Below are 21033 nucleotides of genomic sequence, written 5' to 3'. Positions count from 1 at the left end.
GGCTATTACAGACTATAATGGGCTTCACTACACAAGCAGACTGCTTTCCTTTGCCTATCACACTGCTGTGAAAGTCATGTAACCGGATTACATGACCACTTGGCAGGAAAGTGTGTGTTTCTCTGTGTGTATTTCTGTGTGTGTCTTTTGTATTTGTCTCTGTGTGTCTCTGTCTCTTCTCCCCCCCTCTCTCTCTCTCTCTCTCTCTCTCTCTCTCCTCTCTCTCTCTCTCTCTCCTCTCTCTCTCTCTCTCTCTCTCCCTCTCCCTCCCTCCCCCACCCCACTGTATGTCCCTGTGTATATGTGTAAGTTAGTGAGTGATTGTGTATCACTGTCCTTCCCCGTGCCTGTGTTCCTCAGAGCGTGGGTGTGTTTGTACGCTTGTATGTGTTTGTATCCATGTAGTATTCTGCATTTCAGAAAAACCTGGAGTGCAATGGAGTCACTGCATACCAGATGTCCTGTACATACTCTAGGCTTTCTCCCATTGTAAATTTTCCTTCTGATGAGTTCCAAACTATTACAGTTTAATAGAATGTCTAGCATCTGATTCACTTTACTTTAAAAAAAAAATAAGGGGGGGGGGGGGTCGTGGCCTAATGGTTAGAGAGTTTGACTCCTAGCCCTAAGGTTGTGGGTTTGAGTCTCGGGCCGGCAATACCATGACTAAGGTGCCCTTGAGCAAGGCATCGAACCCCCAACAACTGCTCCCTGGGTGCCGCAGCATAAATGGCTGCCCACTGCTCTGGGTGTGTGTTCACGGTGTGTGTGTTCACTGCTGTGTGTGTGCACTTTGGACGGGTTAAACACAGAGAACAAATTCTGAGTATGGGTCACCATACTTAGCTGTATGTCACTTTCACTTCACTTCACTTCATTAAAGGCAGAAAACATTCTCTGTCCTGCAACGATGCACAAAACATTCTAATTAAACTTTAAGCATATATGGAAATTGTCATGCTGGGAAAAAAATACCTAAATATTGAAAACTGGATGCGTAAAGAATGGTTTTATGTTGGCAAGATACCTGAGGGACTAGCACTGGTACTTCTGCTAACATTCAGAGCTCTGTGTATGCAGAGTTGTCTCTCCTGCTTTCTTTTTTAAAGGCATCATTTGGCTTGATGTCTGTTCCAGTTCCTTCACAGCTCGACATCTATGTCGTAAAATCTTTTGAGGATGTGAGAATAATTGAATGAATATTTTAGCATAAAAAAAGCGAATTCAATTGTAGATCCATCTGAAATGATCTGGATTCTGCAATGCTGGATTGTAAATAATTGAGCTGCTTTGCTTAGTCTCCTGTGTGGGATATTACAGAGCATTCAGTTATATTGCGTGTTTAAAAACCCATTCGTCCCTGCGCTGAAAAACATGATGCTTTGTGAAGCCTTGGGACCTCATTGGTCCTCATTGTCTATCCTGTGCTATTTGTCTCTTATTCTCTCTTTTCATTTCGCCCTCTTTTCCTCCCTCCTCTCCAGTGAAAGGTTCTTTGTGAAGCTGAATAAGAACGGAGTGCCCAAGTCTCCAGAGAAGACAGAGACACACTGTACCCTTTTTGTGGTGAGTGTTAAAGAGAGTGTCAAAACAATTCTACTAATTGCACAAAGAGTAGGCTTGTGTAGCTTTGCAGCAATTTGTGTCCATTAAAGATCGCTGTTTTTCTTTTAGGACTTGGGGAGCAGTGACCTGAGAAAAGATGTGTATATTGTTGTGCACATCATTAGAATAGGTACGAACGCTCGTTTATTTAATTCCCTTTAATGACTAATACAGCTGTTTCAACTATATATATATATTCATCTCATCCATTTGCTGTGGTTGGGGTCAGACTAAATTTGTGTGTTTGTGTGCGTGTGTAGGGAGGATGGGTGCCGGTGAGAAGAAAAACACATGCAGCGTGCAGTACAGGCGTCCATTTGGCTGTGCTGTGTTCAGCATCGCAGATCTACTCACTGCTGACACTAAAGATGACCAGGTCCTTAAAGTCTATGCGTGAGTGATGCATCATATTCACTGCAGACACACAATGGATTTCTTTACGCACAGACGGACATATGTGACTCTTGTAGCACGGATCAAAATTATAGAACGATTTCTAAATACTTGATTTTCTTTCTGAAATATTGTTAATCCTTGTCGTTTAATATCGAGGCCTTTGCTTTGAACGACTTCGGAGCATCTGCAGCCGTATAAGCCGTACAAGTATAAGCCGTCATTATTAATTATTAAACATTATACAGTTGCCTGCATGACCTACATTGCTGTGAAGTGGGCAGAATAAGCTATTTATTAATACATTGTGAATATACAAATATGTGATTTTTATTATTCCATGCTCTGTATTGTAGATGTAACACTGAGAGTGATTCCAGTCAAATCCACGACAACATCATAAAGAAAGCGAACTCCAGATATAACCTGTCAGGATCCAACACGGGTAAGTTACAGATCCACACTTAGGAAAGGTCCCAAAGTACCTTTCGCATCAGTTAGGGGCTTTTTACACCCGGTGACTTCATGCGTTTTCTGTGATCCGATAGCTATCCGATCGTAAAAAGACCAGGTCTAAATGCCCTCCGAAACGGTTTCGAGACGGATATAAATCCGATCGCTCAAACCACTTCAGGAGGTGGTCTGGGACGCATTTCAGATGAAACTGGACAGGTGTAAATGAATGTGGTTGTTCAAGCCACATATGTCAGCGCTATACTCCTCCCAAACTGAAGTACGTCACTCGCGAGTGACGCATGAGTCATGCATCGCTGTTAAGTAAATGCTGTTTTTTGTAGCATAACCGTCGCAACAATTTTTTTTCGTCTTCTTTTTGATTGCATGCTGAAAAACGCATACACCAAAGCGTGTTCCATTTCAATTACCCCGGAAATGAGGTCGAATATATTTGCATTTTGGGCGGGAGTAGAAAGATCGGATTGATATCCGATTCGCCAAGACGCATTTATGTGGCCTAATGTAAATGGAACAGTTTTAACAAATCAGATAGCTATCAGATCAGAGAAAACACATGAAGTGTCCAGGTGTAAAAAGGCCCTTAGAGAGCTTACAGCACAGTAGCTTTCTACCAGAGTTACTATGGAGTTTCTTTTAGCAGTTCATAAAGCAGTGTTTACTCAGCAAAGACTTCACCTAGCAACAACATAAGGATTTAATGGAATAGCAGTTAGTGCTACGGCTCTCACTCAAGCTTGATTTCATCTGAGTAAAGTTTTATTTGGGAGCTAAAATAAAGACAGTGTCGTGGTGGCTCATGCATGCTTAGGTTGTGTGTTGATGTCTGCTTATTAAAGCTTTATAACTGCAATATTTGTACCGTGAGATCCTAAGGATTTACATATGAAGGGTTTCATATCTCTCCCATACATGCTGGTAGCATCAAAAACGTGGATCTTGAATAATCACAAGCAATATGAGCGAATATATTAAATCCAGTGACTGACTTGAAGTCATTTACTCAGTTGTCTTATCAGCACTGATGTGTAGCAAGCGTCTGGCAAGCGACAATAACTCGTCCTTTCAAAATCCCCACTGACTGATTCATTCTGAATAAACAGAGATATGATTTCTTCAAATGGGAATTGATGGGAATACATTTAATTTTATTATAACGAACAATTCACTGGGAAAAGCTAAGAGTGATCTTATTAATGTCCTGAAATGATAATTACTATCATTTCTACATTGTTACATTAATCTCCAACCGTATTATGTGATTTATTGTAGGCTGGGACAATGAAAGGGTTGTAATTTGTTCTTGTTAACAGCATTATTAGATGTAATAAGTCGACTCTTAGGTTTGTATAACGGAAAAAGATGATTAAGACATAAGGTTTAAAGTCTGTCTGCGCATGTGGATGGTTATGAACGTGTCTTTGTGTTTTCTGTATGTCTTTATGTAGGTGTAATTGTATTTGTACTTGAGTGCTTAATTATAAATGTGTGTGTGTGTCTGTGTGTGAGGTTTATGAATTAATGTTCGTACTGTCCGGGTAACTGAGTTTCCTCTATAGCTGCTTGCAGTCAATGAATCTCTTCTGGTTCTTTCTACTAAATGTGCTTATAGGATATGAAACTTATGCTATCGATTTACAATAATTCTTATTAGCCATGTTACGGAGCATAGAACATGTTAGAAGTGCTTGCTTGCTTTGTCCTTTGCTAAAGCATTCATCTATTACACTGCGTTCTGTTTAAACAAAAATCACTGATATGTTTAATCTCTGGGAAAATGATAAGAAGAAAAATACTCTTGTCACCCATAAATGTTCTGTGAGCTCATGGCTGACGTGTGAACTTTCTAACTAAAGTTAGAAAAGAGAAGCGAAAGTATGTATAAAGCAGACGGGAGGGAGTGCAGCAGACAAGAAAGGGGGCTTTCAGGCTTCCTGTTTAACTGTGATGCTGTGCTGCTCTGATCAGGCAAAATTTCACTCAACTGATGATCCAGTAGTATGTTGGCTGTATTATGTTGGAGATATGTATCATATGAGAGTCTCGGGCTGGCTGACATATGTATGTTTAGCGATTACACTGTACATGATATCAAAGCCATGTTTTACACACACCATCGATGTGTGTTACACTAAATTATATATTTTCTGCTGGTTGAGTGTTTGGTTTGAGGTTACTGGCTGCTAAACCGCCACTCAAGACACTGACCAATGACAGCATGTACGTTAGAGCAGAAAAAACACTATACAATGTAGTATTCCGTACGTGTACAAGAAGAAGTTTTGAAATACTAAATACCTGGTATGGTTGTTGTGTCTCCAGGCCTAGCAGTGACTCTCCAGTTACTCCATGGGGACATCGAGCAGTTGCGGCGGGAGTACATGGCCATTTTCTCTCGGGGTGTGTCCATCACCAGGAAACTGGGCTTCTCTGACATCATCATGCCAGGTGAGGAAACTCCACTGTCTGGCTTTATAGGTTTTCACAGAATATCAGTAATCACTGTATTCAGTACCACACTGTTCCAGTAACCTTTATTAGTTTTCATGGTAGAGCTCAAATTGTGTGCCGCGGCTACTGGTATGGACATATTAGAAGTACAGGATTTAGCTGGGAACAAGTATTGAATAATTAAGGAGGTGTTTCAAATATACAGGCTCTGCCTGGTTTATATGAGCTATATACTGTATGTGTAAGTGCATAAGAAACAAGTGCGCTAGCTTTTAAACAGTAGCGTGTTTGGTGATGTCCATAGCCTTGTAGCGTGTTTGGTGATGTCCATAGCCTTGTAGCGTGTTTGGTGATGTCCATAGCCTTGTAGCGTGTTTGGTGATGTCCATAGCCTTGTAGCGTGTTTGGTGATGTCCATAGCCTTGATCACTTAGAAAACTCCTTAATGTACTCAATATATATACTTTTATACTTATGTGAATTTGTCCATTTCTTCAGTAACTGTTATATGACATTAAGAGGGAGCAGAGAACACACAGGAGCAACGGTTGTATTTTCTGTACAGATTATATACTTAGCTTTACTTCTCCAGATGCTATTTATGTAGGGACGTTTAACACAGTTCTGTTTTCTTTACTGTGCATCCTTCCCTTTTAACCCAAGTTGCATAAAGCACACCCATGTATGAAACTGTCTGGCATATAATTACTTCCCTTTCATAGCAGTAGGCTTCTTCGGTGCTTTCTCAACTGTGGGACTCTGTGCTACAGCAGAGTAACATACTTATTGGCTAACACTCAACCTTTGGCTTCATTTTTTCATCATGTTTTTGAAACCCAGCATAGGAACAGTGCTTGTGCAGCGCTTTCGTGCGTGATTAGGTGTGGATGGGTGATGAGAATGGAGAAGGTGTGATAACATAGGCCTCCTTCCTGTCTGTACGTGTGTGTGTGTGTGTGTGTGTGTGTGTGTGTGTGTGTGTGTGTGTGTGTGTGTGTGTGTGTGTGTGTGTGTGTGTGTGTGTGTGTGTGTGTGTGTGTGTGTAAAAGTTAGGCACAGGACGCACCTGCTGGGAGCATTATTGTAGGTCACGGTGGTTTTGTGTGCGGGCCCTGGGTGTGTAAGCGTGCATAGAGGTAATGTCAGTGTGACTTTGTGTATCATGAGATGGAGAAATTTGTAGACTTGGCTTTTAGGGTATTTTTCTACAGAAATGTAGGTTCAACAACAAGAGAAAATATCCTGCTGCCTATGGGCTTTCTGTAAGACAAACAAACAAAAAACACACTATAGTGTGTAGTGCACTATATAGTACTGTATCTATAGTACATGCTTCTGATTCTCACCAGCCGATGGACTACACATATCCGCGTTGTCTGGGTGACAGTAAAATGGTTTATACTATGCAGATTAATGAATGTATATGGAAAATTCAAGCCTGTGGAAAGACAGATGAAATCATTAAAATCCTGCATGCAGTCACTTTGCAGTTAAAGATCTAGACTCCAGTAATATATTTTATGTGATTTTACTGCCTTTTGGTCATAAATGATATAAAGCATGAGCATATACTTGTTTGTTTTCCTTATATATAAAATATTTTGATATAATATTAAAATAGAATTATAATATTTATATACAATATAATTATTAGTCTTTATTAGGTTATTACTCTTTATTAGGTTATGTTAGATAGAGTCTAGCCACAGGAGTTGCAAGCCAGTGACTTCTGTGCCGGTCCAAAGCCCAGATCATTTGAAAGGGTTACGGCAAATTTAATGTGAATCGTCATTTGCAAGGTGTACAAGACAATAGTGAGACAAGTTATGCTGTATGGGTTAAGAGACTGTTGCAGTGGGGAAAAGACATGAGGCAGAGATGGAGGTACAGTAGCAGAGATGAGGATGTTGATGTTCTCTTTAGGAGTGATGAGGATGGACAGGATTAGGAACGAGCACATCAGAGGGACAGATCAGGTTGGCTGTTTTGGGGACAAGGACGAGGAGGGAGATGGTTATATTGGTAGAAGGATGTTGGAGATGGAGCTGCCAGTTAAGAGGTCAAGACAAAGGCCAAAGAGGAGATATATGGATGTGATAATGAGGACATGAAGGTAATTGGTGTGAGTTGAGGATGCACAGGATAGAGTTAGATGGAAACAGATGATTTGCTGTGGTGACCCCTGACGGGAAAAGCTGAAAGTAGATGATAGATAGTCAGTGAGGTTTTTGGGTGACCAATACAAGGAATGTATCATCACACTACAGCTTTTGTTTGCCCCTTTAACAAGATAAATACATTTGTTGTTATTACATTGTTCACCCCTCACAAAAGCTTAAAGAATAAGTTTAAGGTGCAAAAACATCTTTACAACAACATATTTATTATATATCATTTATTATATATCATAAGCTAAATCTTGCTTCATTTTTGAGATAGAATTTAATGAACTCAGTAGAGCTGATCCGACCGCCAGGAAATCGGTGTCAGTTTTAAAAAAAAGGTGATGTGAACTGAATAGTTTGTGCAGCCACTACGGTGGTCTGCGTGTGTTGTGACTCACATGCATGCCTCTTAATATGTACAGTATGCCAACAACTCTGCACGTAATTTACAAGTTTTGCATGGGGCTCATTCTTTGGCATTCTGATAATGGATTATTCCCTCTTCTGTTTATCTATTATTATTGTTTATTATAGCTTTTAATCCATGTAGCTTTAGTAACTGCTTAAACCGTGTGAAAATGTAGCTACTGTCTAGTATGTCTGTGAGCTGCTATTTAAGCTTGACTTACAAGTGTCATTAACTGAGTTTAAAAGCAGTGATCTAGTTTCATTTTAACACCTGTCATCTGTCTGCTTTCTCTCAGGAGAGATGAGGAACGATCTGTATATCACACTGGAGAAAGGAGAGTTTGAGAAGGGCGGGAAGACAGTGGCCAGAAATGTGGAAGTCACCGTTTGTTCACTGGATGCCAACGGGCAGATTCTCAGGGTATTCAGGATTCACACGGGATTTGATTAAGCTTTTTGTACATCAACACCTCAGTTTAATTAATGGAAATAACTGCAAGCATGCAATACCGAAACCAATCAACAGCTAAACAAAAGATCAACAAGCTAAACTAACGTCACTCTCGTTATGGTGGTGGTGCTGTTGCTTGCTTGTGGTTTTCCTGGTTCAGTGGAAAATAAGAGCTGATGGACAGCATGCATCACTTCAACTTGTATTTTGCGTGTGTGTGTGTGTGTGTGTGTGTGTGCGTGTGCGTGTGTGTGTGCAGGGCTGTGTTACAGCAGGTTCAGGGGAACCGGGGGCTGATGAGTACCAATCCTTTGTGCTGTACCACAACAACAGCCCACGCTGGGCTGAGCAGATTAAGCTGCCCATCCCTGTTGACATGTTCCGTGGCTCTCATGTCCGTTTCGAGTTTCGCCACTGTTCCAGTAAGATTGCCTGTTACAATGGTTGTTACACTTCTAGGACAAACAGATGACTGACCTGTGTAGTGTGTCATTAAATTCAGCATCGGTCTGTCTAGACCTGGTATGAAGAGTCATGCAGAGATGTTGCTATAAATAGAAGCTTCTCATTGTGAAATATGTAAATCATATAGTGATGGAGTGCTGACATAAGCTGGGTTCATCCCTGCACAAATGCAGAATGTAACACTGCATGAACAACATTATAGAATTCTAGAATGCCGTGAATAACCAGGTTGTATACTATTCAGGACATATTTCTCTGCAGTTTCTCTGCAGTCATTTTATTTTTAAAATACAAGCTGGAGAAGTTCTGCTGCAGCTGATACCTTGTGAATTCTCTAGTATGTTTTATGTATATATATACGTATATGTGTGTATATATATATATATATATATATATATATATATATATATATATATATATATATATATATATATATATATATAGGTATATATATATATATATATATATATATACCTATATATATATACGTATATATATATATACGTATATACGTACATATAAACATATATATATGGCAGCAGAAATTTGTGCATTTTTTTATTTATTTATTTTTTATTAATTATTGTGGCTCTTAATCACTAACAAATAAAAACATTTAGATGATTTTTTGGCTAACATTTTACAGTTTTAGGTCAGTTGAGGACAGAATTGAGAGAAAATGAAAACATCACCAGTCTAACAGAACCGAGCTTGACAACTGTTTGCTTGCTTTTATCAGAAATTCTCTCCGTCATATTTTTAGTTGGTCACTAAAAAATGAATGTTTATTTCGAATGTTGATGACATTTGGTACACAAGAGTTCCACCTAATGCATGGCGAGCTAATCTTATTCATAAAGGGCTGGTGCAGACTCTCATACTAACCAAGCAGAAGCCACCCTCATGATCTAGTGAACAATAGCTAGAAAAACTGATTGAAAGGTGAATCAGGTGTGCCTCTATGTCTTGCAGGGAGATTTAGCCACTCTGGTGTAATCATCTGAAAAAATGCAAATTGTGAGAAGTTGTTTACTGAGTTTTTTTGTGTTTGTATCTTCTTCAGCAAAGGACAAGGGGGAGAAGAAGCTGTTTGGCTTCTCATTTGTCCCTTTAATGCAGGAAGATGGACGAACTTTGCCTGATGGCACCCATGAGCTCATTGTCTATAAGGTATTTACTTTCCGATCATGTGTGCATGCATGCGTTTTTGTATGACCAAGGTTTTATTTTCTTTCATTGCATGCAGCTTTTTAGTATGCTTTGTCATTCCTGCAAACAGTACGTCAGGTTCAGTCAGCGATTTTGCACGAATGAATATACCAGAGCAACACCTAGGACTCCAGGGTTGTGCAGCTTTCTATTTAAATGTGTCTCTTAGTAAATGAAGATTTTACAGAACAAAGCACAATAAGGAGTTCTGTTTGTTCCTAGGTGTATTGGATGAGCACCTTCTTTAAACACACACACACACACACACACACACACACACACACACACACACACACACACACACAAAACCAGCCCACTATGTTGAAATACTGTTGCATGCCACGAGCTGCACGTTTGTGTGAGTAAACCCACCAATGTGCAATCTCCTCTTCACCCTCGTCTCTCTTCTAAGTATTCTTTCCTTACTATGAATAGAAACAATAGACAAGATTCTAGAAACCAGAAGAAGTCTACTTATTTTCCATTAACTCATACGTCACCCCTAGTTTTAACCACATCCTCTTTATTGCCTTAGTTAGTAGCTGACCTTCCAGTAACACATGCTGCACAGAAATTATAGAGATATGTAGAAAATATGATCTAATAAGATGTCATCGTGGTGATGAGTGCAAAGGCTTACACTAGAACTGGGAAATATACATACAGTATACACACTCAAACATTTGTTTGGGAAATTTGTTATTCTATAGCTATTGTTAAGCCTCTGTGTTTATGATGGCAGCACAAAGTAAGGCTAGGCTATATAGCCAAAAAAAAAACTATAGCATGGTAACCTGGTAATAGAATATAAATTATATTATACTTTGCAACAAAAAAAAACTCTTGAGGCAATTTCTATGAAAAAGTCATTAAAATTGAATTACAAAGTATCTGTGGGGGTTTATTTCTGGAGTTTTTTTTTTTTTTTTTTAATTTATGTTTATTATATTCTGGATGCATAATATTATATTATGGATGCATAAGTATTTGGACAGTGACACATCTTTCTACATCACAGCAGTGAAGCTGAAATGGATCTGAATGAAGTCCCTCCATTTTCACAGGCTCAAAAGGATTTGGACAAAGTAACATGCATCTAAATATTAGCATTATTTACAATACTAGGATACAAATCTCTCTATCTGACATCTGGACCCTATGGACATCACCAGACCTTAACTGCAGATGTCTACAGTTGCTGCTTGTTTGTGGCTTTCTCTGTGGGTTTTTTCTGACTCTTTTGGTTAAGGCCAGGTGACCGACTCATTAAAGACCATTGCATTTCTTTGTCAGTTGTTAGTTATATTTGAGCTTGTGAAAATGTGGAGACAATGTAGGAAGTGCCTGTAATTCTCAAATGGTTAGAAAGTTCACACTTTGCTTTATTTCAGGTCCATTGCGGAGGTGTACAGTGGCTTTGTGCCACTCTCTAAATATCTATGGAATATTATGGAATATCTATTTTTATAATTAATAATTCACTATAATTGACTATAGTCACAGTGCTTGATGTGGGTGATTTTTACCCACATTGGTATTAGAGGGCATTCTATACTCTTTGGCAGGAGTGTTTGGTGGTGTGTGGCAGTGGGTGGGTTTTACTCACCTGTTGGCAGCAAAGAGCAGTAGGTTTGAGTGGTTGGTTTTTGGTTTTTACTCACCTGTGAATGGGAGTAGATGGTTTTTACTCACCTGTGGGTGGAAGTAGACATTTATTACTCACCTGTGGGCAGGAGAGGGCAGTTTTTACTCACCTGTGGGTGGAATTACAGTTTTTACTCACCTGTGGGTGGAAACTGGGTAACTTTTACTCAACTTACGGAGAGTCAGTGATTTTTTTTTTTTTTTTAGTCTACTGGAGGTGGATTCTAGTAATTTTTTTTTCTTTCTTGTGGGGCAGAGATGATATCTTTGTTTACTTTTTTGCAGTGTGAGGAGAATGCTAATCTTCAGGACTGTGCTCGCTACCTCAATCTGCCTGTCTTCAAAACCAACCTGCAGGGCAACAATCAAGCTGTGAAAAGCAGCAAAGAGTCCTTTTGGATCACCTCATTCCTCTGTTCCACCAAACTCACTCAAAATGGTACGTTATTCTCCTCATATTGGGTGTGTCTTGATGTGTGCTGGAATATATCTCATTGTACAAGAACAGTATACAAAATGTGACTTCTGCATGGCTACCATCTTATACTGTGAGAAGTTAGGACTCAGTAGGACAGCAGTCGGAGTAGCAGTGATGCAGAGAGAACGTATTGCACTGCTCTCTGTGCAGGTGAAATGCTGGACTTGCTGAAATGGAGGATGCACCCTGAGAGGATCAGTGACAGCCTTTCCAAACTGAAGGAGATTGATGGGTCTGAAATAGTTAAGGTAGACAACACTGCAATTTAACTTCACTAATGAGTGTGTCACTAGCCATGTTCTCTGTTTTACTTTACAATCACTACAGCCCTTGGGTCAAAAAAATCAAGCAAAGAGATTTATCGTATTAAGTAACAAAAAATAATAAAGCAGCACATGTTAATATGTTATTAGTGAACAAATACGCAAGGGATATTAATGTTGTCTAACTTTGACAACCTTCTTCCTTTTAACTCCTTACATCTTCACACACGTCATCTAAACAGCTTAGGATGCTCTCAGTTGTAACGTTCCCTCCGGTGTAACTATTCCATATTTCATACATTCCCTTCTGAAGCCATTTTTGAAGACTGTCAAACAAAAACCTTGTATTTTGGATTGGGTTTTTCCTCAAACATTTCATTTCAACATCAGGGAAGTTATTGTCCAGTACAAAAGAGGTGCATTTTCTTTTCCCACCCATAAACCATGGAGATGAAAACTTTTGCACTGAACTATATCTGTTTTTCTTTTGTAACTGAAATCGATCTTTTTCCAGTTCTTACAGGATACACTGGACACGCTCTTTGGAATATTGGATGAGAACCCACAGAGATACGGCCTCAAAGTCTTTGATTCCCTTGTAAGTTTTTAAAATCCGCGTCAGCTGTATCTTCAGCTTTAGCCTTAAGATCCAAGTGTAGCTTGTAGGGATGTTTGTCGTTCACAAATCTAAAGGTGTGAATTTATTTTCTTTGTCTTGGGGATGTTCCACAACATAAAATGTAACTATAAATGTTTAAAAAGGCAAAATGTTCTCAGATATTATTGTGGTATGAAAACAATAACACACTGATGCCCCTTTTCCACCGAGGCAGTTTGAGTGCTGGTTCAGAGGTTAATTTCGAACCAGATCTTTCTTTTTCGACACCCAAAGCACTGGCTCTGAACCAGGAAAAGTGGTTCTTAAGTAGCACCAAAACGTTGCTGGTCTAGACTTAAGAACCGCTTGTGTCAGGGGCTGTGGGCGGGGCTACTGTTAGCGCATTTGATAATGTACCTTAAGTATACTAATGTTTAATACACTTTTACTTTACCACGATATGATACATTATCAGCACACATGATAGTAAGTACATGCTACATGCTAAGGCTAACTTTTTTCTGTGTTAATGATAAAATAATGTTATGTACTTTCTCGATGACAACCTCCGTTTATACAAATTACACGGAGCTCCACGTACACGTTGGATTCGCCGTGTTTGGATGCCAATGTAGGTTCACAAAGCCATGAGCATTAACAGTAAAGCAACATCCGCTATTGTTGATGTTGTGTTTGTGTTTGCCGCTGCTGAACCAGCACCAGCACTAGCTCTGAACCAGCACCCGGTTCTTTTTGGTGGAAAAGGGGTATTTGAGATGCTTATCCAATTTTGGGGATAATCCGTTATCCTCTTTAATAGCTAAAATTTCGTATACCGCTGACACGTTATTGAAAAATGTCTGAATTTAACATTAGCTACAATTTGAACTCGACTTTAATATCAACTCTGAAATGAATGTTTTTTTTTTTCCATTCCTTTCCTCAGGTGCACATTATAAACTTACTCCAGGACAGCAAGTTCCAGCACTTTAAACCCGTCATGGACACCTACATTGAGGGCCACTTTGCAGGAGCTTTGTCATACAGGTATGTACGTTCTTGAGCTCAAGTGTTCTTGTTTAGGAGATCTGCCTACACTGTGCCTTTATGTTACTAGTGTACACAGTGCCTCTGAATAAAACGCATAAATGATGGTCAAGGACTGCATTGAGAGACTGTGTTACTGGATCTGCTTGACACTTCGGTGAAGTGTGAACTGGTCACCTACATTCCACCAGCTGTCTACAGAACAGTCTGTTCCCAAACTAACCCCACCGTTCTGGGTCTCGGTGTGATTCTACAGTCTCTTATTCTCCCTCCTCACACAGTCCTAACAGGCTTTCTGTCTTAGACACACTCACACAGTCATGCATACACAGTGTCCCTCTAGTGGGTGACACCATGATTAATCAGAAATAGAAGACTAGACTGGGCTTGATCTTACCATGATGATCCAGCCAACTGTGTTTGTGTCATTATCAAACTCTTAAATGCAACAATTTATTTACTATCATCTGTGATGGTCTTCCAACACTGTTAGCATTGTCCATAAGCCTGAATCTGCTACAAGACATTATTCAAGCCTGTCTAACATCTTCATTTTGTCTTTAAATGAAATGGTATGTTCTAGCTGTAGAGCTGTATAGCAGCTTTGTGGTGCATAAGAGCTGATTTATACAGTACCATCAGGGCGTTGTGCACAGACACTTACACAGGGTGAAGTCTACATACTTGCATGCGATCTGAGTGTTATCTGCTCACTTGATTTTACATTTTAAGTTTGCCAAGGCGAGATTTTTATCCTAGGAGACATTTTCTTAAAACTTAGACTTAGAACAAGAATCCTGAGAATGTCTATATCATTTATAATACAAGTTAGATGTACGTTTTTCATCGTGTCGGGTAAGGGAGCGTGAACATTTATTCGATTTATTTGGAACAATATTACTGGAACCCTTGTTACAAATGACACGCTGTCAGCTTACAGGGACTAGCAAGAAAATGCAAAATACATCCCTGTATTCAATACTTACCCATAAACCCCTTTGTGCATTGAAACACAAATGTGCATTAACACTAGGTTTATGCGTTAAATCTAGGTTTAAATCTGTGGTGCTTTTACATCACTGCTTTGTAGAACTAATGTGTGGTCTTCAGCATATCTTCAGATTTGCACAGTTTTTGCCAGTGCCAGTATAATTGATCACTACAGTTTAAAATGATAATCACAACTAAGACACATTTCTGGTTACATGATTGTTTGGTAGAAGACTTACTGTAGCTAATAAATAAAATAAACACTCATTTAATTATTTCCATTTCAATGTTGTTTATTGTGTTTTTTATTTTTACTTACAGAAATAGCACTGATGCAGGGCTCATAGTCAGGCACATACACACACATACTGTTCACTTCATACACACTTATTCTTTTCCTGCCTGGAAGGCAGATGTTTCCTCTACTGGCGTATCCATCACTTCCAACTTCCAACTCTTGCCATTTATGCTACCAGCTACACCGTGGTGTCTCATAAAGGCTTTATCACTAACTCTGTTTTAGTGATGGATTTATCAGGAACACACTCCTACACAGCCTCTTAGATTATACAACAAATCATGTAACACACACTAACACACACACACTTCTTGCTCGCAGAAACAGAAGTCTAACATTAAGTGTTTTGGGTGAAGCCATTTCTATTTGTTTTCTTTAGGAGAGAAATTGAAAACCATTTGCATCAACAGTGCCTCTTTTTAACATATATCTTACGTATCTGTTGTCTTCAGTGGCAAATCATAAGGAGTTCAGGTTGCACAGTCATTTCTCACAGTGTTGTTAAATCTATCAGAATAGAAGAAATGACAGCATGACTTGGAAATTGCATTACTGATCATGACACCATGATGTCTTGTGTTTAGGGATCTGATTAAGGTGCTGAAGTGGTATGTGGACCGCATCATTGAAGCCGAACACCAGGACCACATCCAGCGTGTACTCAAGGCAGGAGCTTATGCAGTTTCTTATTGTTTTACTGTTCGCCGTGAGCACTTTGCTCTAATGCTGTAACATTAAAGGTCCTTTCTTTAATAACTGTGTTGCTCTGTATTTTTTCTGGACATTAAGTGCTTCTGATAATATAGTACTTTCATTATTTGTGTGTGAGTGTGTAGGTCTTTTTTTGTGGATATTTTTCAACTGTGTATACCACAGTTTTACTAGAGTGATTAGTAAATTAGTGAACAGAAACCACTTTAGCACAAATGATTGCATCTATATTTTTGAGCCTTGCAGCTGTCAGAAATTCAGGAAGTGTGGCGATCTGGCTTCAAAGTCATCACTGGTTTCTCACTGTGCTCTGGTGTGATCCTGGTCTACTGGTGTTATGAGACTGACATAAGAGTAGACCAAGTTTATACCAGAGGAGTGTGAGATACTAGTGATGTCCCGCAGCCGCAGATGTGCTCAAGTCATTCATATAACCAACAACTGATATTCCGTCACATTTTGAGCAACAAATGATGAATAACAATATTTCAGAAATAAAAGTGTATGTGTGTGTGTGTGTGTGTGTTTATTTATTTATTTTTGCAGGCAACAGAGTACATCTTTAAATACATTATCCAATCTCGGAGGCTGTTTGCACTCGCCACAGGGGGCCAGAATGATGAAGAGTTTCGCTGCTGTATGCACGAACTCTTCATGTCCATTCGCTTCTTCTTGTCGCAGGAGAACAAAGGGTCCGGCCCTATCACACACACACAGGTGAGACTGTTTAAACATTAGGCAGCTTTATCTATTAACTACAATTAATATCGTTTAATTATATTTATTAAGGGAACTGCATATATTTGGTTCTTGGACAAACAAAAAAAAGCCGAATATAAAGCAGATGAGTTTAAGCTATTAGAGCATCAGCTGCAGGTGAACAGTGGAACATATGGTCTGAATGTCACACTACACATTACTCCTCTTTAGGTTAGAGAAGAATTCATCTTTATTATTGTTTGCTTTGTAATATCAGCTCATAAATAAAAAAAAAGAAAAGTTGTAATTTGATAGTAATATTCCCTGATCAGTTGTTTATCCTTAAAGACAGATTCCACACAGCATGAGGACTCACCTACTCCTCCACTATATTCAGCAATGCAAATGATAAAGTTTAGTTTTAGTTAGCCCTTAAGCAGGAGAAGTTAGAGAGAACTTTATTGTACTTAAACTTGTTTATTTTTTTTTGTATAATATCCTTAACTGAATTCTGAAGATTTGTCCTTAAGGAAAATGATTCATCCCTTATGGTTTGTTAGAGGAGGAGGAAATACAGCTCCACAACTCCTCGAATAAAACCCTTCTAATGGATATAATCTGATGTACTGACTGCTTTCTTATTACATCAGATTATATGTATTAGAAGGGTTTTTGATAGACAGGGCAACACAAAAAGCTGAGAGAATAGAAGTAAATCTAGAAAGAAGAGATTTACACATACTACAAATGACCTGTTTTTATCTTTTTTCTGTATTCTCTATGATAGAAGAAAGTAAAAATAGGGTAAAAAAAAAAACTCCTCTGTTTATTGCTGTTTTGCTGCTAAAGTGGGTTTGACTTGTACACAGTAGTTTTTCTCTTTTTCTTTTCATAATGTATTTTTAATCAAAGTTTTTCTTCTACTTTTCATTTTTGTTATTTTTTTTTTTTGTTTATTTATTTTAATTTATTATTTTTAACTCCCCCTTTCTTAGGAATAGCTTTAATAGTCAGATCAACTTAGACTCTTATTTTATCAAATTAGACTCTTAATTAGACCCAGTCATTATTATTCCCTAAAGAGGAAGCTGCAGCAGGTTAAAAATAATAGTAAAATTAAATAAATAATTTAATTCCTTATGCATTCTGGCCCATGAAGTTTACTTTATTTTACTTTGAGCATTTGTAGGTGTTAATCTGGTTGCTGCCACATGTGTTGTTAAGCCTGAGTGTTTTAATCTTTATACAGAGTGGGACAAAGGCAGTAAGACAATGCAGGTCAGAGCTGTCTTAATCTGTGCTAATCCCTGGCCTTCTTCACACACACTCTCACTCACGTGCACACACACGTGCACACACACGTATACACACACACACACACACACACACACACACACACACACACACACACACACTCATACATGCACACATACACAGACACTCACACACATGTGCACAAACACACACACACTCATTCATGTGCGCACACACACTAATACGAACGTACACTCTGAACACACTGTTTTTAACTTTAACCAGAGGAATTTAGAGATTACAGATATATGCAGTGTCACATGCTTTAAATAATCTGGATTTAAACATTATGCCCTCAGTAGGGTTGCTGAGACTGGCAAATGGTCAAGTGGGGCTTATAATACTTATAAGTACTATTATAAATACGTATTATAACTCATCTGTTTTCTAATTTCTCTGCTTTGAATTGTTAAACTGATTTGTTGTGTATTTGCAGACTGACTGTGTCTATAATAATAGGTGTTATACAATAAGTAATTTTGTGCACAGCATTTTAGTTACTTTTAGAAGTCATAGCTAAATGGTAACAAACCTTTAATGTCTTAAATCATTTGTGGTGCGAAAATCAGTAGCTGTTATGAAAAAAAAAGCTACACTTTTTTGCAAAAAAATTGTCATTTGACATGCATGTTTAATGCATTCATTAGCACCAGCTCCACACACTGCACTACACACATCAGAAGACTGTAATGAGTGGCTTTACAGGGTTGTGTGTACTGCTGGAAATGACAGACTTGTTCTGTATTAATGCGCTTCTCTAACTCAAGTTTTTGAGGCTGGTTAATTTTAGTATCATTTGTGGGCGAGCAAAGCATGCACGCTGGACCTTGATGTATTTAAACTCGTCCAGTTGATTAGCTACAGTAGTTGCATGCTATACATATACATATGTATGTATATATACATTGATATACGTTGATTAGCTAGTTGCATGCTATACATATACATATGTATGTGTGTGTATATGTATATATGTATATATATGTATATATATGTGTATATATGTATGTGTCCAGTGGTAACCTTAAAACGAGCTCCAAGAATTAACGTTAGTAAGTGCACCCTCACTTACTATTACGAGCATTTTATTACTCATGGGAGAAAGAAGAGGAAATTCAGTATGTCTGTATTTGTGAAATACTAAGAATCCAAAATCTTGGTGTCTAATGTCCATTGTCTTGGTCTTGATTATAGAAGATTGGCACAATGCCAACTCTGCTCATCACCCAAACACCTCTATGCACACAGCTTCCTGTGAAGGTTTGTGATAACAGCATCTTGTCTTAGGACTTTTTTTGTGTGACAGGGGTGCGTAACAATAAAAGATTCACATTATCTAAGGCATAAGCATGAGTAATTTTAGCTTTCAACAGGAAAGTAATCCAAAACATCACCTACTGAACCCATGACTGCTTCAGGAAGATGATTAAAGTCAGTAAATCTGATCGGAGGTCTGATCTCAGTCCGCTAAAAGCTGTGGACCGGCACAGATTAATGTTCGAATGATCTTAACAGATAGAATCCTACTCTACCGGCTTGATTTTAGTGCCACAGACAAAACAAATGGCACCATTGTAAACGAATTCTCAGGTCGTGTGTTGAGATCGTTGAGAACACAATGTGACAAATCTCACAAGCACACAATTTAGTGCAACCGTGACCAAAAGGTAGCTGATGACTGCCTGTCAATGATTCTGTATTAAAATGATTCAAAATGTTTTATTAAAATTTGAGCGTGTGACTGCTGTGATGATGCTCATTTAAGAATTATCATTGGTGAAGAATATCTGGCATATTTGTTATAAACTACAACCAACCCCTCGGTGTGTGTGTGTGTATATGGATGTGTGTGTGTGTGTGTGTTTCATGTGAATGTGTGTGTGTACGTGTGTGTTTACAGGCAGTGTTTTTACAGGCATTTCCTGCAGTCTATGGGGAGCTGCTGAAGCTATTCACGGTCAGAGAGGTGGCCTCATTCGTACGGGAGACACTGGGGAGTCTTCCAGACACCTCACAGTCAGACTGCCCCCTAGAAACTGTCAAATTACAGTGCATTTCCAAAACTGTGGAGAGCCAACTCTACACAAATCCAGGTAAATACATTGCACACACACTTCCACATTGCAGGTTTATACCTGGCTATTTGATTAGATGTCTTTACTCAGAACTCTGGCCTATATAAATAAGATCTACTGATGGATCATTAATAATGGAGGCCTCAAGGTCTTTGAGTCAAAAAGACAGATAATATGGAGAACCAACATCCAACCAGTCAAGGCAAGAATATGTCACTGTTTGTCTACTGTGTCACTGTTAGTTATAGAAATGTCTCCTCTTGCACCGATCTTCAGAAATTCTAGTCCTGTGGAGAGAACACTAAACAGAGGGGCTGTATTGCTTTAATGATTTCAAAACCGCTACCTCCTGATAGCTTCTTCCCAGATCACTGACATCACCTTTAACGAACGTGTGTGTGTATGCGTTTCAGAATCGAGGTGTATCCTGCTTCCTGTGGTTCTGCACTTGCTACAAACTCACCTGCAGGAGCAGCGGGATCTGGTGATGTGTGCACAAATACTCACCAGCATGCTGTCCATCATAAAGAGATACGATACGGTGAGACACGAGCCAGTGGCATGGCCTGAACTATTCAGAGAGAAAGAGAGAGAAGCTTTTGAGCTGAGAGAGTGATGCAATCTATGAGAAACACAGTTCTCTAAATAATGGCAGGAAAGAGTGAGGACTTGAAACTAGAGAACAACACATTTACTGATTTACTGCAAAGCGAGATCTAAAAGAGGTAAGAAGAAGGCAGTAAGACATCAGCTCATGCTCTCAAATGGCTGTTTGGTTTTATGTAGTCTGATCTACGATGAAATAAAGTCAGACTAATTTATAAGCTACAACATTTAATAGACCCAAATGTATACAACTGCATAATAAAATACAACCTCAATCCCCAAAAACCTGAGATGGTAAGTAAAAAATTTTTATTTACTCTTTTTGCCAACAATTTTTTTAAATTGTTGGTAGAATTATCTGGAAAAATTGCCATATTGTGAATATTTAGGTCTCTTAACTTTATGACTAGCTGAAATAGCAAGGTGATGTTGTAGTATGCTATATTTAGTAGTATGCTAGATTGAATGCTATATTTGTATTTGCAGAGGGTTTAAAAAAAAAAAAGGTAAATACTTACCGAATAATGAATATGAAATTAAACCTTTAATCTATTTATGCACTTCCAAAATTCTTCCAGCATGATAGAGCAACCTCGGTTCAGATGACGGGCCACAAATAAAACAGAAAAAGCATTCACCTCCATTGTTTTTTAAACCCTAAATTATTTCCTTTAGAGAGAAAGACACAG

General features: G+C 38.6%; 1 protein-coding gene across 3 annotated transcripts in view; it reads left to right on the top strand.

Annotated features, from left to right (window-relative positions):
* dock4b (dedicator of cytokinesis 4b) overlaps positions 1–21033 on the top strand; it is a 90892-nt gene that overhangs the window by 39856 nt on the left and 30003 nt on the right. For 2 of the 3 annotated variants that reach the window (XM_060889005.1, XM_060889003.1), the window contains exons 9-25: positions 1485–1566; positions 1675–1735; positions 1866–1998; positions 2355–2443; positions 4795–4920; positions 7793–7917; positions 8207–8369; positions 9476–9582; positions 11551–11704; positions 11894–11991; positions 12521–12604; positions 13551–13651; positions 15524–15605; positions 16197–16367; positions 18858–18923; positions 19564–19756; positions 20152–20279. In XM_060889005.1, coding sequence (XP_060744988.1) covers positions 1485–1566; positions 1675–1735; positions 1866–1998; positions 2355–2443; positions 4795–4920; positions 7793–7917; positions 8207–8369; positions 9476–9582; positions 11551–11704; positions 11894–11991; positions 12521–12604; positions 13551–13651; positions 15524–15605; positions 16197–16367; positions 18858–18923; positions 19564–19756; positions 20152–20279 — 1963 coding nt within the window. The remainder of the gene's footprint in view (positions 1–1484; positions 1567–1674; positions 1736–1865; positions 1999–2354; positions 2444–4794; positions 4921–7792; positions 7918–8206; positions 8370–9475; positions 9583–11550; positions 11705–11893; positions 11992–12520; positions 12605–13550; positions 13652–15523; positions 15606–16196; positions 16368–18857; positions 18924–19563; positions 19757–20151; positions 20280–21033) is intronic. The other variant, XM_060889004.1, reaches the window with a different exon arrangement.

This window comes from Tachysurus vachellii, chromosome 16 (assembly GCF_030014155.1).
Source record: "Tachysurus vachellii isolate PV-2020 chromosome 16, HZAU_Pvac_v1, whole genome shotgun sequence".
Lineage (NCBI taxonomy): Eukaryota > Metazoa > Chordata > Actinopteri > Siluriformes > Bagridae > Tachysurus > Tachysurus vachellii.
This window is presented reverse-complemented; position numbering and strand designations above follow the sequence as displayed.